At 39.1% G+C, this 17,491-nt stretch overlaps 2 protein-coding genes and 1 long non-coding RNA gene across 3 annotated transcripts; all 3 read right to left on the bottom strand.

Moving 5' to 3' along the window:
• Nucleotides 1–295: 295 nt before the first annotated feature.
• On the bottom strand, nucleotides 296–4,373 carry LOC144662196 (uncharacterized). Its single transcript, XM_078522958.1, has 5 exons — nucleotides 3,960–4,373; nucleotides 3,591–3,761; nucleotides 2,795–2,854; nucleotides 1,848–1,950; nucleotides 296–826 (listed from the first exon to the last, which is right to left on the bottom strand). Exons 2-5 carry the CDS (start codon nucleotides 3,649–3,651, stop codon nucleotides 571–573), a joined length of 480 nt encoding a protein of 159 aa, XP_078379084.1. The 5' UTR covers nucleotides 3,652–3,761; nucleotides 3,960–4,373; the 3' UTR covers nucleotides 296–570.
• A 324-nt stretch (nucleotides 4,374–4,697) lies between these two features.
• On the bottom strand, nucleotides 4,698–7,191 carry LOC144662197 (uncharacterized). Its single transcript, XR_013572414.1, has 4 exons — nucleotides 7,101–7,191; nucleotides 5,367–5,530; nucleotides 5,112–5,241; nucleotides 4,698–4,948 (listed from the first exon to the last, which is right to left on the bottom strand). It is a non-coding gene; the product is annotated as an uncharacterized LOC144662197 (long non-coding RNA).
• A 2,289-nt stretch (nucleotides 7,192–9,480) lies between these two features.
• LOC144662533 (uncharacterized) lies at nucleotides 9,481–14,299 on the bottom strand. Its single transcript, XM_078523361.1, has 2 exons — nucleotides 9,546–14,299; nucleotides 9,481–9,502 (listed from the first exon to the last, which is right to left on the bottom strand). Exon 1 carries the CDS (start codon nucleotides 13,088–13,090, stop codon nucleotides 9,656–9,658), a length of 3,435 nt encoding a protein of 1,144 aa, XP_078379487.1. The 5' UTR covers nucleotides 13,091–14,299; the 3' UTR covers nucleotides 9,481–9,502; nucleotides 9,546–9,655.
• Nucleotides 14,300–17,491: the final 3,192 nt, after the last annotated feature.

The following is a 17,491-nucleotide window of genomic DNA, read 5'->3' as shown; positions in this document are numbered from 1 at the left end:
CGATGCTATTCTTTCGACCAATCAGCAACAGAAACGGAACCAATCACCAGAGATTGTCAATGCAGCATACACCCCATTTTGATTCTCCCGCGCCTTTCATATACGACGCATGTAATCAAAGATTTTACTTCATGTTTTTTAGTTATATATACACTGTTGATTATCTCGCTGTTGCAGTCAGCTACATGTATGATTTTCCTAAGACTTTTGTGGTTGCTTATCTTTTCCATTTCTAGCCATTTTCAGAACGATAGAAAACAGCTTATCAGTTTTAACTTAAGTAAGAGTACGAGACTTTTTGCGTAAATGTAACTTACATCTTTGGCACCAGAAAGCAAGAAAACAAGCTTTTGTCAAGTTCTCAGTAATGGCACATAAGAAGATAATTCTGCACTCACGAAACTATTACTATACAACTATTTATCCTTAAGTAGCACAATCTGGTTGATTATCCTGCTCACAAAAAGCTTTCTTTTCTTAGTACATCACTTGGGTCTTATTTCTTACTCCTACTTTCATTTAAAAGTCTCTCTGATAAGTGTTACGTTGAATACTTAGCGCTTCTACAAGCTATAATGTCTTCTCTTCGCTTTCCAGTTTGGCGCGAGGCAGGTTGACATTATTAGCGTCCATGATAATCATGTCCATGTAATCCAGATAATCCACATTTGCAGCACCGTTTAAAGATCTGGCACCGTTCATCCTTGGTTCAGGCAGGTATTGGTCCCATTTTGTTGGATCGTTTAAGCTTCGTCCAGGCAGTGGCATAATATGGGGGTTTGCGATGACGGTATTACTTGTCCCACTGAGGGTGTCCTCTCTAGCTCTGTGAATATAAAGATCAAATTTATTAGGATATATAAGGTTGTCTGCATACGGGCCTTGTGACCCTTCGGGCTGGAGCTTATCTTGGTTTCCGTAGCAAGAAGCGGCTAGCTATATGAGTATTCTACTCCTCCCTGGATGGGGTGCGAGCCAATCGCAGTGTTTCTTCCAGACTCGTTTTTGCACCTGGGTGAAGAGAGTAACTATGAGAGTAAAGTAGCTTAAAGTGTCTAGCCCAAGAGCATAACGCAGTGCTCCGGGCAGAGCTCGAAACCGGACTGCTCGTTCCGGAGTCCAGCCCTCTTACCGTTAGGCCACCGCGCCTCCCATAACAGGATATAAACGTTTACAAACTGAGTAGGAAGCACGAAGCGACCTTACGGTTAATGTTGTAGAGTCTGGATCAAAAGGTCCGGGTAGGAGGGCTTGCGCTCCCTTTCTCGGTACCAATCTCTCCCTACGCTGTAGTCTCTGCGCTGTATAAAGACGACTAGGGACGAGTCAGGGGAGCAGTGCCTCTCTCCACTCAAGGGTGTATATGATTACTACAAAATTAAACTGCAAGGTGTATGCGATGGATAAGCTTCCCATTTAAAGAGAGTTGCAACACTCTCAGTCTCTTCATGCTACGGAAACTGGGATTAGCGTGAGTTACTTATTACTCAAGGGATCAAATATTCCAGTCCGATTCCTGTTCAATGAACACTTAGGTTCCTCCCTCTTACCTTCCTTTTACGGTCACAGAGGTGCAATTTTAAAGTACGTCTCAGGTTGAATGTGACACGCTAAGGCGCACTATTTAAGAAAGCTTATATTGTGAGGATATACCAAGTGGGACAATCAGTGTGAGGTTTCATGTTCGTATCGATCTTAAAATTTTAAAAGGAATACTTGAATATTGGTACTCAATAACACAGACATATAGCAAATAAAACGGTGTTTGAGTAAAAGGAGCTAAGAAACTGAAATGTAGTAATATAGTGCGCTTATGTTTTTAATATCTAGACTACTTATAAACTTACTCTTTTATCTTTTGTATTTTGATGTAGACAATAGAAAGCATCAGTATCACAACAAACAGAAACAGTATAGAGAAACCAAGAAATCCAATGGCCAGGTAGAGGACTGGGGAGAGAAAAACAAAAACATAGGACATCCTGATTCATTACAATCATATCCCTTGTTAGAATATACCACACAAGTGAATAGTGCTTTTCGCGCGCGCTGATTGGTTAACTCGGAGGTGATAGCAAAGTACTATTCACCTCCGAGCAACTTTAGAGAAACAAACTGCCTTCGCGCGTCGCTTTGTTTACAGAAAGTGATGTTTTGGACCGCTAGTTATTCAACTTGCGTGGTATATACTAAAACAATTATTAAAAACCAGCAATGGTATTCTGTTTTTGGCAAACTCGATAGCTATCAGGAAAAACATACTTGAAGTTCTTATTTCTTTAATTTGAGTGGCTATCTTAGTGTTTCGATGGTGTTGAGGAAACTATCTTTGATTAGCTATTGTGCTGTGGTTTGTTATTGTTTTTTTTTTAGTTTGAATCCTTTGTTTTATATCATTTTGAGATACCACCAACAGGGTCGTAACCAGGTTAATTTTTTCATTGCTCCTGATCCCATCTGATTGGCCGATCCGGATCCCATGGCATACCATGACTTGTGACCTGGGATCCCGGGTCCATGATCCCGACCCGAGGCTAGCTGTGATACCGGATCCCATATACCTGGTTACGACCCTGGCACCAAGCAACTGTCATTTCAATCTGTGCATTTTTATTAATTACGGCTATTTTTGTAGGCAGTGCTACTGACAGTCACGTGATCATCCTTGACCAATAAGAACAAGGGTAGAGTCCGATAACAGCCTCATAGCTTGATAGTAACTTAACACTTTTTTAGTTTGCTCTGGAATAGAATGAGTTATCATGCATTGTATTATTCATTAAATACAACTTACGAAGTTCGTCATCCTCCAATATTTCGTCGATCTTATCTCCGACATCTCCACTTGCTAACCCTGTAATAATATAATGAAAAGTTGTACATCGTTAACAATAACGATAAAACTTATAGAAAAGAGATATTATTTTATTGCATATGGTGCATAAAATTATCATGATTTTTTTGAAATTGGCAAACGTTAATAACATGCTTTGTTGATTTCCTATCATAAGGTTTACTTCTATATCGCACTCATTATTCAAGGCTAGGTGCACTTTTTTGTCAACATCCTCTTCAAAGAAAAATGAATAAAATCCAAAATATTTCTGTCATAGCAACGAACTATATATTTATCTGTTTTGTTGCTTAATTTAGGGCCTATATGCTAAATAGTTTCTATGACGTAATGAGCAAATACCTGTATTGTTTTATAATGCGAAATACATGATCTTTTAAATTGAAATTCTCTAGAAAGATCTTTGCTTTCTACGCAGTTTATGTTGAATCGAAAACCGTGTATTTGTGAGTTCAAACCTTGAAAGTTATATGAAAATTGCGTTGGTGATATTGGTTGGTTACTTTTTATAATTATGTTACTTTTATGAAAAATATTTACACAAATAGTAATAGAAACAACAATTAAATGCACAGCTTATGCAGTATGAAACTTGTAAATATTGAAAAGTTAAATTAAGCTCGTCTACTTTCGAAAGAAAACTGCATCTTGCCTTCTCGTTGTCTAAAGCGAGGGAACTCAGTTTGCCTTACTTAATATCTTTTAACAAGCACTTCACAACAAAGTTCAGCCCTACCTGTGAATGCCAATATGAGAAAAACACTCCAGAGAAAGCGACCTTTATCCGCTTGAGCCATTTCAGTGAAGCTTGTTCGGTGGCCCAGTCAGTTGTCACGATTGAAACGTTCTTTGCAAAATGCCTTCAGAATCCACAGTTCGTGAGAGATAATCCTGGTCTCTATCTGGGCTATAGGAGTAAAATATTCTTGCTAAACTATTGTTGTTCCGAAGTTCAGATTTACTTGTTGTTGTTGATTGTGAAAGCATGTATTTCGTGTTTGTACTGAAGTTCTGTACACGGACAAAAACGTAGCGCTGTCGTTAGTTTCTTTGACTTGTCTGACTAACTTGTGCTTTTCAAAATTTATCCAGGTATTCGACTTGCCTTGCTGTTGTCTTCTTTATAACGGAAAGCGAGTAATCCAGCCGACAAATTTTCCTGTATCAACTCACAGCCGCAAATATAGTTCAACCACACGATAAATTGCTCAAGCATATCCGCTTTTAATATATTCCATTTTGTCACATTTTTGTGCCTTTACAATACACAAGGGGGCAGTAGTGCGATACAAACAGCCACATTCCTTTATTAATTACCAAATCCTTGCGTTAATGCCTTTCTTCAGCCAGAAATATTTATCACTTCTTAAAAAGATGGCAAAAGAATTTTTTAAGCCTTAAAATCAACACGTGATTAATCTATGCTTATATTTCTTTTGGTCTTTTATAATAAGACTAAGTGCAGTTGTGAAAAAATAGATTGATCTTTGCCTGGGCAGGTATCTTAAGCAAGTAAGCAGAGGTTCATTAATTAAGGGCCAGAGATATCATAAGCCAAGACAATCTAAAAACAGGAAAACAATTAATTTGAGGTAACTGAATTAGATGGAAAGAAATGACTATATATGTTACGTTCGGGAAAATATTAAAAAATATCTTTCGAGTATTCCATCCAATACACCTTTTGTTTTTAAGATTTTTTTGTAGGTTAGAGTTGATTTCTGATTGTAAAGTATGCTCCCTCTCTTCACATTTATCCCCGCTCCCCCGGAGGCAAATCGGCTTTATTCAGGAAAAGATTAGAGAAGAAATCAAAGCTAAACATGATTTAGCATACGATAGGAAAAGTTACAGCATTTAATTTACTCATTTTTTTTTACAGTAGTCAGGTTTTACAGCACAGTTTTCATAGGATGACGACTGAGTAAATTTGAACAGAAGTAACTGTGTACTCTTTTTCTACATGCATGAAACATTGTCCTGTTATTTTACAGCATCATTTGCAGTACATGTGTCATCTGGGATCTTTGTCTCTTGTTTGCGCACTGGAAACTTTGTGAATTTAAACTTCGGATCTTCTTCTTTTCGTGGACTCTATAATAAACAAACGAACGCAATTAATCGATCTTGTAAATTACAATCGAATCTCACTTTTTATTTCGTAATTTCAGCTTTTTCTTAGACTTGGAAAATTGGGAAAATTTTCTGGTTTTTGTATTTGTTGATTTCTAGTCCGTGCAGCTAAATCCGTTTTTACCATGGTTTTCACAGGAATGGCCATTTTCTCGTGTCGCCTCACTTTCGTGTCGTCCGTGTGACTCGGCCCAGGAACAGACTCATGATCTTCTGCTAAGTTGACCTCATACACGGCACGACTGTGACCAATCCTGGGAAGAAATAAAATTACCCATTCAACTTAAAAATAAATACTTATTTTGTATGGTTTAAGTGTTCCATTCTTCCATTTAATCACTGCAACCTTAATATAATATCAATTTTTCGCAAGGCTTACTTTTTCATCATTTTGTCAAGAGGCTGCTTTCGCAGTTTGAAGTTGGCTCGCCGTGAATGTGTATATCGAGTATCTTCACGTTGTCGTGGTCAATAGCGCTGTGATACAGGAGGTCTCTCCTGTTGCTGACAATGGTTCAAAACACAGGCTCTTCCGGCTATATGCTGAAGTAAAGAAGTAAATGATACTGTAGAAGCACTTCTGATAACTTCTATGCCACACCTTTTATAATGGGACAACACAGATCAGAGTCCAACTCACTTAAAAAAATGACGCTGCTTCTGTGTATGTAGGTGATAATGTTCTAACTTGTTTTGCTTAAAATATAGAGGTGTTCTTAGAGCAGTTTTGAATTTGCGTAAAACTAAAACTAAGTTAATGGTTATCGCCCTGGCCAGTCACAAAGGACGCAAACTACTAGTGAACCAATCAATACTGGAAGCGCGGGAAAACGTGTGCGAGCGAGGCCTGATTGGTTTTACTTCTGATTGGCTGAGAAAGTAGCGCGAGTTTTTTAAACCAAACGCTAGTCACAAAGGACGCAAACTACTAGTGAACCAATCAATACTGGAAGCGCGGGAAAACGTGTGCGAGCGAGGCCTGATTGGTTTTACTTCTGATTGGCTGAAAAAGTAGCGCGAGTTTTTTAAACCAAACGCTAAGCGTGTTATTTAATTCACAACCAAAACAAGCAGAATTACTTTCAGCAATAGCAAAAGATGGCGGCTGTACATTTTACCACAATACCTTGCGAACCTAACACAGCCACGTTTCTGCCAAATTCGTCCATGTACTAACAACATTGTTCATGCCCGTTTTGAAGCTTTCAGAGCTTTTGTGTTTGTTTTTATGAGCGTTTTCGTGCACTAGGAACTGTAGGTTAATGTACCAATCGCCATCTTTTTCCGTACAGTGGATCGCAAAGCGCACAAATGCCACAATGAAGCAACCAGAACTTGCAGTAAGACCTTGCTACCAGTGAGAAACGTGCGAAACATTGCCAATCCAATTCACGTTTGATTTTACTTTTGCTCTTGATTTACTGATTGTTTCAATTAACAAGAACACTTCTACAATCAATTTAAACATCGGCATACCGACAGAATTTTTTTGAAAGTAGGGTGAAATTAACTCACATCAGGTTCTCATACAGGCATAAGATAAATACGAATTCTTGGGTCAGAGCAGAAGAAGTGTCTGAATTAGAATAGGATAAAATGATTAAAAATTGGTCCTACCGTAGTCATCAAAATTTTGTGTGTAGCTGGGATGAGTGGAGAGGTGCACAATTGTTAAGATGGCCTTTACTGACTTTACTTGGGAGAACATTTTACCTCAAAGACGAATAATTTTATCTTTTAAATGTAGCTTACCTTCCCCTAGCTAATGATTATGAAAATGTTGTATTCCCGACTAAAACATTCACTCTCATTATAGCGATTTTCATGCGCCAGAAACCACAAACTCTGACCAACGTAATTGCTATCATATATTTCTGCAAATACTGAATTAAAGCTGAAGGCAGAATAGATGCTACAGGTACTTCGAACTTTAGCCAGAGCAGAGACTAGAGCAGAAAGTGATTCATTCAGAAGATCAACGCAAAAGTAGTATTCTCCAACACTGAATTCCTCTGTAGTCGAAACTAAAAAGCGAGAGGATAAAATCTACAGTGTAACTTTCCCTGCAGACGATAACAATATTTCAAACGATCAAATTAAAAAAAAAACTTACCTCTAAGCCAAAGGCTCAAGACCGCTTTTAGTACAAATGCTACTGTTAATGAACAGTTGATTCATTAGTACAGAATTATGAATCTTTTACTTGTCAAGTTTAATTAATTTAAGTCATAGTTGGTTTGTTTGCATTGGTTTTGAAATGTTTGAGTAGGCAAATGCGTACTAGATAAAACTAACAAACACATGCGTACGTAACAGCTTTTCGTCAGATTAATTTGGGCCAGTACAACAGTAGAATTGCTAGCTACTGCCAAAAGACGATCAAGTTAACAGAACGATTAGCATCAAAGTCGTTCTCAGATCGAAAGCAGTCCAAGATCCAATCCCAAATAATACTGATGCATAACTTCTATTGATGGTTTCCATCAATGTTACAATTAAACTGTTCGGTTTGTCTGTAAAACATTATTGAATTACTAATTGTAATAGGTTGTAGTGTAGAAGGAAAAAATTGTCCCGGTTGAAAATCACCAATAGAGAACCGAGTATGACCGAGTAGTGTCAAGTGCCCCGGATAAACATTCTGTGGAACCTGCTTCGTCCCTAGCCGCCGGTCGGCTGGACGGCTGAACGGTTAAGGCGGTAAGGCGCGAAAACAGGGAGCGCGGGGTTGATGGTTAAGTTTTCCCGTCCGCATTAGGCCTCAACGTCAAGCGAATTGTGCACGACCAAGGAGGAGGACGACTGGGGACGACCATCAATATTGAATTAAGACGTCTTCTAAAACCTTCCGAGCAGCAGTGAGAAAACTGCTTCAATCAATCTCTTCCCATTTGACGCGAGGAACAGAGACGTCGTTTTGTTCAAGCTCAAGGAAAACAGTTTTCTGCGCCATTTGAAGCTTACAGATGAATCCCGATAACTCGAACCTTCAAGGGAAATCGAAAAAGGTTCGAGTTCTCGGGGGTTCGAATTATCGAGGGTAAAATTAGTAAGAAAATGACCTGAAGGGGAATCAAAAAAAGGTTCGAGTTAGTGTGTGGTTCGAGTTATCGGGATTCAACGTACTGTATTTTTATTTTTATCCTGTGTTCAAAAGGCCTGTATACTATAAAATATCCCACGAGTAACTTGTATTTAAAGGTTCGTGTGTATACCAAGAAAATAGAAGTGTCAAGTGGCCTTTCCATAGTATACTATGAGAAAGTGTTGTGCAACTATTTTATACCATGCCATAGTGTGACGATAAGTTTTTCCTTGGTTTGTGCGTTTGAACCGACTTTTGAACTGAGAGAGAAGTGCGCTGTAGCTGCGCTGAAATCTGGCTGAGATATGACTCAAATACCACTGAAATATGGGGAAACTTAGCTCGGTAGAGCACTCACTTGCTGCGGAAACGAAGCCTCGTCAACAAGCTTCAAAGCACACGGCGATCTAACTTCAAGGAACTTCAGAACTACAGACGTAAGGCTGAGACAGACTTGGGTCCAACAGTAGTTTATTCTAACCAACTTTGTAATCTTCGATGTACTAAACACACCGTCGATGTAATCAAAGAATGTTTACAACGTCGCTTGCTTATATATCATCCTAAGTGAGTTTGTATTGTTAAAATTTTACAACGTAGAAAAGCTATAACAATGCAGCCAAGTGAATGATACAATAAGAACGGAAAATATTAGTTTACAGTCTTCCTTACTTCCTAAATTTCCTTTGTTACATTAAATGATTGATAGCAGAGAGAAACTCCCCTTGAATAGAACGAACGTAGAATATCCGCAACGCAAATTTCCAACAAAGAAATTATGAACGAGCAGATGTACAAAAGTACACAGTCCAGTGCAAACGAATATCTTATAAAGAAATTATCTAAGGACAGCTGACAAAAATACAAGTTTTTCCTGAATAAAGTAAAATAGAATTTCAAAAGCGTTTGATTTTAACTTTAAAGTTACTGTTGGCTTTTCATATTTTCTCACGGACGAACACTCTCTATTATATCGGTAAGAAGAGTAAATGCGGCTAAATATTATAATACTACTGTGTTATTTCATATATATCTTTTTATCAGTTTGATTACAATTTCATGACTGTCACTTAAACGTTTCCAAATCACTTATTGATCGCTTCCTTATTCTAAACGAGACTCCCGGTCGAATCTCTCCAGCAAAACAGTAGCTATAATTTCAATTTTACAGTGAGCGTTGATTAACGTAACATCTTAAAACTATCTTCCTCTGAAATTACCGAATTATACTAATTTCCCTCGTTACATTCCTCCCACCTTAAAACGAGACCTCCCGGTCGAGAAAAAGTTAAAGGAAAAGTAGAACTCATAACTACCATGCGGTGGAATACTTGAGTTTCAAACGGTCTCAAAAATCAACTTGCTTTTTCAATTTGTGAACATCTCAATAATAGTCACGGAAAATGCCCTTCAATTATAAATTCTTCTGTCTCGACTAAAAAAAAAACCCAAGAATCTCTGACTTCTTCACACTATGTTTCTCTCGGCTTAAATCCTGTTAAATACTGTTCACTCGGTGCTAGATCAATACCAGACTTGATAACTTTTGTAACATTTGACTTCAAGTTACTTAACGGTATGGCTCAATAACGTGATACTTCAATTCCAAGGTGTGTTCTCATAGTATCAAAGACACCTTTCGCGGCATCTTTTTCTAATTTCTGGTCAACTGTCGACGAATAATCAGACTGGGTATCACGTGACTGTAATGCTTTTATCCTCTCTCCTTTTTCTTCTTTTGGGACTAAACTTTGAGCAGTTCCCTCGCGATTTGCTTGGCCATCTTCAACTTTATCATCTGGGGCTCTGTGGACGAAAAACTTTGGCATGTTCTGAATAACAGGCTTGGCGTTGTCTGTCGTGTGTGGCGTGCATGAGGCTGTGAGCAGGTACAGTATAATGAGCATCAAAACTAAGAGTGGCTGCTGAAATCCCAGACCTTTGTTCTTTCCGCTTCGAGGAATGAATTTGCAATCGGACTCGATACTCTTCTCATCATGTGCGGCTACGGTTTTCTTTACTTTCAACTTGTTCTGCTGGGGAAAGGAGGTTCCGCGGATTACTGACACTGTCGTTGCTCTGGTAGGTTTCCCAGGAGACCCCGCTCCTTTGAAAGTAATGATGCTGTTGTCAAGGTCAATCAAGGCTTTGTTAGCTTGGAGAAAATCTCTACCAAGGATGGCATCACAGGTAAGATTCTGCATAACATGGAACTCACAGGGATATTCACATCCATTTAACTGTAAAGGGACGGTAATCTTTCCTAGCACTTTTACTGTGCCTCCACCGACTGCCTGAATAGACGATAAGGAACAGTCACTCATCTTAGGCGGAAACTGACCATAAATCTTTGCGAAAAACTGTTTGTCAATGGCTGATACACATGCTCCAGTGTCCACAAGTAACTGAACAGCTTGGCCTGCTATTTTGCCTACGGTAGTCAGGTCATTGGACGTAAGTTTGGCATCACTTCCACGAGACAGAAAGACATTGCTTTGCTGAACTGAAGACTTCGTTTCTCGGCGATTTCTCTTGTATGGCTGTCTTTGCTTTGGCATAATTGGACCTTGCCGCTGATTGGCTTTTGTCAGCTTCACTTCCTGATTTGAACTTGGGTTATCCATATCTTCTTCTTGGCTGTTTGTATTTTCTTGCTTAGGCAGGGCAGCTATTACATGATCTGATGAGTTTTCTCCTTCAAAATTAAGACTGCAGGTGCGTACTGGCTGACGGGACATTTGCGCTTCTAGTCTTGGACTCTCTGCCTTCTTATGATATTCGTGAACGCGATGGGCGTACTGGGCATCTAGTGCGAGTAAACGTGCTGAGCTATGAGGGCTCGACTGATGATTTTCGGCTTGACTATAATGTGCGCGGTGTTCATGTCTCACTTCTTGATCTTGGTCGTCTGGGTGATAATAGTAACAGTTGTACTGAATATGGCCAACGCGTCCACACTTGTAACACACGAGTTTAGACTGTCGGTTGTGTTCCCTGATGCCTGCTCGCTCGGGGCGAGTGACTTTGTTTCTGTGGGCAAGGCTATTTATTCGGTTGTCTACTCGTCGGTACAGACTTTCTAATTTGTTGGTAAAACTTCTTTCCATACGGCGAATTTCTTCAGTAAGCTCTGGTGCCCCATTTCTGTTAGTTTCAGAAAACGCGGCTATGCGAGATGTGTTTTCATCTCTGAAATTGTCATATAGATCTGCTGTGAGTATAGCATCCATTCTGGCGTCCATTTCACGGCAAAGTTCATCTAATTTACTATCAATTCGGCGAATTTCTCGTATGAAATCTGGAGAGTCTCGCTTTCTGTAGTCTCCATACGCTGCAAGATTCGCTGTGTGGTTGCTTGCGTTGGGTTTTGCCTGAAATGCCCGGGAATTGTGCTCGTCTGGTGTCGGCAAAATACCATCAATCAATGCATCAAGTTTGGCTATGATTTTAGCGTCAGTGGCTGTAGCGTCAGTCTTGGTGGGTTCCTTAGCGTTTTGAAGTTTGTTGCTTAGCTCTTCTATTTTCGCTAACACATCGTGTTTCGAGTCGCTTGGTTTGCGTGATTCTGTGGGATAACTCAGGTGATTCGGGACGCCTACTACATGTACATGAGAGTTCATTGTGGTTTTCACGGCGCAAGTTAGTCGTGCTATCTCTTCGGCTTCGCGGAATGACTTTGGCTGTCTCAATAGCACAGTTTCTCGGATTTCTGGTCGTAATCCTTGAACAAAAAAACGCATTTTCTCTGCATCGGTGATATTCAAACGACGGAACTTGTGTGTCAAGTCAGTCAAATATGTGTCCAGAGGTTCTATCGCTCCTTGCTGTCGAGTTGAAACTGCTTGCCAAATTATCCAGCTTTGGTTGTTGTTGGCAAATCTCTCTCTCAGGGAATCTCTTAATTCTGCGTACGTGGACTTCTGATCTGGCGACAAAGAATAATAAAAATCTTCTGCTGGTCCGGCTAAGTTCATGACTAATTCTGCTTGAGCTGTTGGACTGGCCAGATCTATTCGCCGAAGTTTAAGGTAATTTTCAATTTTATCCAGCCAACGATTAATATCTTCGGAGTCATATCCATGAAATGGTGCAGGTCTTCGTGTGCTTACTGTTTCTGGGAGCGGTGCTTGCTCTAAGGCACTGGTTGTCTGCTGGTGTTGCAATCTTAACTGGCGTTGTAGAGTTGCCATCTGATCCTGTAAGTCTTTAAATGCGGCTGCTTCCATGGTGTTTATAGATTCGGTATCTTGGTCCTTTTTGTGTACTTGGTTTTCTTCGCTTATTTCTTTATTGTTTTCACTCTCTCCTGAATCTTCTCGCTCGCTTTCCGTTTCCGTGTATCCGAATTCGTCGCTGGAAACAGAGTCGCTACGAGTTCCTCTTTTGTTTTGTTTTGGTTTTTTGTAATTTATGCGAGTTCGCACTTGGTCGTGGACACTCGCTTGTGAATTAATTATCGGTTTTGTTTGGCCAGCGAAGCTTGTTTCTTGGCGTTGATTCGGTCTGTTTGCTTCTTTTCCGCTGGGTTCTCTGATCTTTTCGACTTCTAATGCGATGCGTGAACCACTCTGCAACTGCCTTGACACGATCGGCGTAAAATCTTCCAAAGAACTGCTCTCACTTGCTTCACGCGGGCTACGGAAAATATGCTGAACAGGTGAATTCGACTGAACAATGGATGGTCCTTCGTTCTGGTCAACACTGATATCTATCGCTTCGCGGTTGGTTCTATTGACTGGACCTGTACTGGAAAATGCTGTGGAAATTCTTCTCGGCTCTTCGGTATGTGATTCAATGTAACTCTCGATGGTCGCTTGGGGTGGCGGGACGAGACCAGTATACGGACAAAATGGTAATTCGTGAAGCAGTTCACAATTATCTTCTTCCGATAAATCGGCTTGAACAGATGTATCGACCTTTGGCGTACTGGCTTTAACGGTTTGATTGGCTAGCTTTCTACTTCTTAAATTATATCTCGGATGAAAACTTCTCTTAAAGACTCTCTTAACAGACTTCATTAATTTCTGTTCTTTCTGGTTTACTCACGTTACTTGAGCGGTCTGTTCCTCTTTTCCACGCTCAAGGGATTACATCGGTTTGCGACAACTTCGGCTGGCTTTCTTTTATTCCTCTCTTGCTTGCCTTGATAACGTCTTTGAAGTTCCAAGAAGCACTACCCGGATTCTCCACCACTGTGACGATAAGTTTTTCCTTGGTTTGTGCGTTTGAACCGACTTTTGAACTGAGAGAGAAGTGCGCTGTAGCTGCGCTGAAATCTGGCTGAGATATGACTCAAATACCACTGAAATATGGGGAAACTTAGCTCGGTAGAGCACTCACTTGCTGCGGAAACGAAGCCTCGTCAACAAGCTTCAAAGCACACGGCGATCTAACTTCAAGGAACTTCAGAACTACAGACGTAAGGCTGAGACAGACTTGGGTCCAACAGTAGTTTATTCTAACCAACTTTGTAATCTTCGATGTACTAAACACACCGTCGATGTAATCAAAGAATGTTTACAACGTCGCTTGCTTATATATCATCCTAAGTGAGTTTGTATTGTTAAAATTTTACAACGTAGAAAAGCTATAACAATGCAGCCAAGTGAATGATACAATAAGAACGGAAAATATTAGTTTACAGTCTTCCTTACTTCCTAAATTTCCTTTGTTACATTAAATGATTGATAGCAGAGAGAAACTCCCCTTGAATAGAACGAACGTAGAATATCCGCAACGCAAATTTCCAACAAAGAAATTATGAACGAGCAGATGTACAAAAGTACACAGTCCAGTGCAAACGAATATCTTATAAAGAAATTATCTAAGGACAGCTGACAAAAATACAAGTTTTTCCTGAATAAAGTAAAATAGAATTTCAAAAGCGTTTGATTTTAACTTTAAAGTTACTGTTGGCTTTTCATATTTTCTCACGGACGAACACTCTCTATTATATCGGTAAGAAGAGTAAATGCGGCTAAATATTATAATACTACTGTGTTATTTCATATATATCTTTTTATCAGTTTGATTACAATTTCATGACTGTCACTTAAACGTTTCCAAATCACTTATTGATCGCTTCCTTATTCTAAACGAGACTCCCGGTCGAATCTCTCCAGCAAAACAGTAGCTATAATTTCAATTTTACAGTGAGCGTTGATTAACGTAACATCTTAAAACTATCTTCCTCTGAAATTACCGAATTATACTAATTTCCCTCGTTACAATAGAAAATACGCTAACTAAAATAAAATTTTGTCGAGAATAAGATCGCAGCGCACGATGTAACCTGCGATCAGGCGTTATTTTTCTCGCGGCGGTGTAGTCAACGGAAAAATGAACCTTTTTTCCTTTTTTCGCCTTCCCTCCGCCGCGAAAAAAAAGAAAGCCTGATCGCAGGTTACGCACGATGAAAAGGTTGGGTTGAATTCTGTCGAATATACAACGGCTTTCCTGTATTTTGATTGGCTGTATTTTCTATGGCATGGTATAAAATATTTTATTTTTCACATGGCTCGTTTTCCTTTGTTCTTCCAGGCTGGTTATATTAAATAACCCCCGCTAATTAGCAACTGTCTGAAAAGTTGGGGGCGGCTTTGATTGTAACATGGGAGAGCGGGGCTGATATCTAATATTCCCCTAGGGGATTATCAACTTTAATAATCCCCTAGGGGAATATTACGATAATATTCCCCTCGTAGCAAAGCCACAAGCCTCGCATTACAAACAAAACACAACTTTACTTTAATAACGTTATGATTTATTTTACCTTGAAAACACGAGAAATGCGTTCCGGTACTCATGCCTCGACGTTTGCTCTTTTTCAGAATTCCGTTGCAGTTCAATCCGTTCGGTTGCTAAAACACTCCAAACACCAAAAGGTTACCTTTTTTAGTGTTCTTCGGGATCCTTTCACTGTTCCTGGCCAGCAGCTCTTTAATTTGTCATCTTCGACGATAATATCTCTAGCCTCTTCGACGTTTTTTTCCCATTTTTTCCCTTCTGTCGCCTCCTAAGTGCTAAACTAAGCGTTTTCGCAGTCATCTTCGAGATTCTTTGAGGATAGCAATTTCTCCAAGTTATTGCCTGGATTTGTCGCAAAAAAAATCCTTGGCAGACTCGCTCACCTCTGCCAACTTTGCAGTAAAATGGTGAAAAATGTGGTTACAAAGTTGTCGGAACTATCAGGCAATTGCAAAATCCCAATGCGTACTTTCGGAATCTTTAATCTATTGTTAAGCTTGTTTGGCAAGCATATTGATTGTTTTGGTCTGCGTATCAAAAACGAAAAAAAAATAACCTGTTTATTATATAATTTAACAATGTGGTAACCCCAGTGCGTCTTTTCGGAACCTTTTTTCTGTTGTTAAGTGTGTCGGGAAAAACATTTCAGCGCATTTCAGCGCACCTACATCAAAACAACGAAGAAAAAAATATTTCTTATTGTTCGAGCCACAGTGTTGATACCTCGCCTATGTGAAAAATAAGCCGGTTATTTTTAGGCACCTCGGCGATATGTGATTTATTCACCGAGGGCGCAGCCCGAGGTGAATAAATCACATATCCCCTCGTTGCCTAAAAATAACCCTTACAAATTGCCTCTAGAAAGCTCCACCGAAACGATACTGACGAATTAAGGAGAACGAGCGTCGAGTAACGGAAAGATTTAGAAGGAGGACAAGGCCAAAGTCGATCTTCGGTTCTGCAAGGTTTATTCTCGGCTGGTCTTTTATTTCAAGCTTCAGATGTTATCGTAGTTGAGAGTCCATCGTTGTGTGTTTATTACTGATTATCTCTGATTGAGAGCTACAAAGGAGCTTTTTTTGTGAATTGCTACACTTATTATTACTTTTCCGCAATATTAAGTGCTATATTCATATGCAAAAAATAGGTGTTTCCAGATGGCCTATCTTTCGAGGCACAGAAAACTAAATTGAAATGATGTAATGCTTTCCTTGTTCGTGGAAAGTTTTAGAAAGTAAGAAATTCTTTAAAACTACTAAGATTACAACAAAGAAAAACGACTCTCTATATCGAAATTTAACAAAAAGCAGTTCAGCTGCGAACAAGGAAATTCGAAAGTGTCAACTCTTGCGAGCGAATTTAGTTTTTAATGAGCTAGTTCTGTGACAGTGTTCTGTGGTACTTATCAATATGCAAGTTTGGTTTGCAAAACTGCGAACGGTTCCTCGTTCTAATTAAGCGGTCCGTTTCGGCAAAACTTCTTATTTCCAAATCTCACAGCTAAAAACACCTTCTACGGAAAGTATTATTAATTATTTTTTCCAATAATAAGTTATCTAATTCCTTACAATACTTATTTTTCTTAATTTACAGTTCTTTCTAAAATTCTCTATTTCCGAGTTTCCAAGATACACAGCCATTTTATTTGAAGCTAAAGACAAAATATTAAGGTTGATACAAGGACCCTTTTGACTAGCTAAATGTCAGTCTCGATTTGAAGTAATCATCTATTGTGGTTAGAAATCTGCCGATGCATAGAACACCATATAATCCTTGCTTTCCGCAAATGAATAAATAGTCTGAGCCGCTGGTAGCAGCTCTGGCAAGTTTATACTGTATTTCTACTGGTCCTCTAGAGTAACGGTTGCTATATTATTTTAAGTTTTTTGGGGCATTGTTTGTTCTATTGTTCTCTTCAAGGGTATAAACCATACATGGGACACCTTGCGAAGGCAGCTACCTGACCCATTAAACTTCTTTCTCAAAATCAGGTCGATACAAGAAGATACCTCGAGATGAGAGACTTTGCCCATTCTGTAAGTCATCTATTGGTGACGAGTTCCATTTTTTGATGAAATGCACCCACTCATCATTTTCTCATCTCAAAGGTGTCTTCTTAGATCGCCTCTTTTCAATAAATAACAGTTTTAAATTTTTGAATTATAAGGCACTTTTTATATATATCTTAGCTATGTGCGATGAAAATATCTTGAATCTAAGCGCCCACTTTATCTGTGATATTTTAAACTGTTATAATGAATCACTAAAAGAACTTGAGGAGAATTTTTCCCTCACGACCAAGAGTTAGTTGTTAGCTTGTTAATGTTAATGTTTAGTTATTAAGTGTATTCTGTTGTAGTTCTGTGGAACTGAAATCTTCAAGTTGAAGATAAAGTCAATAAAGGTATATTGTTCTTTCAAAGGGTATAAACCATACATGGGACACCTTGCGAAGGCAGCTACCTGACCCATTAAACTTCTTTCTCAAACTCATCAAAAATTCATCAACTTAAAACAAAGAAAATAACTGTAAAGGAGGTTTGGATACCGGGATACCTGGTATTAATTAAAGGGACTGTGTCACGGCTAAGTTAATTCGATGTTATTAAATTTGTCAAATATTCGCTATGAAACTAAATGTTTGCAAAGAAATTAATTCTGTGATTCTAAAT

Source organism: Oculina patagonica, chromosome 8, assembly GCF_052425735.1.
Source record: "Oculina patagonica isolate OP01 chromosome 8, crgOcupat, whole genome shotgun sequence".
NCBI lineage: Eukaryota > Metazoa > Cnidaria > Anthozoa > Scleractinia > Oculinidae > Oculina > Oculina patagonica.
Note: the sequence above shows the minus strand (reverse complement) of the source record. Positions and strands in the feature narration are given on the sequence as shown.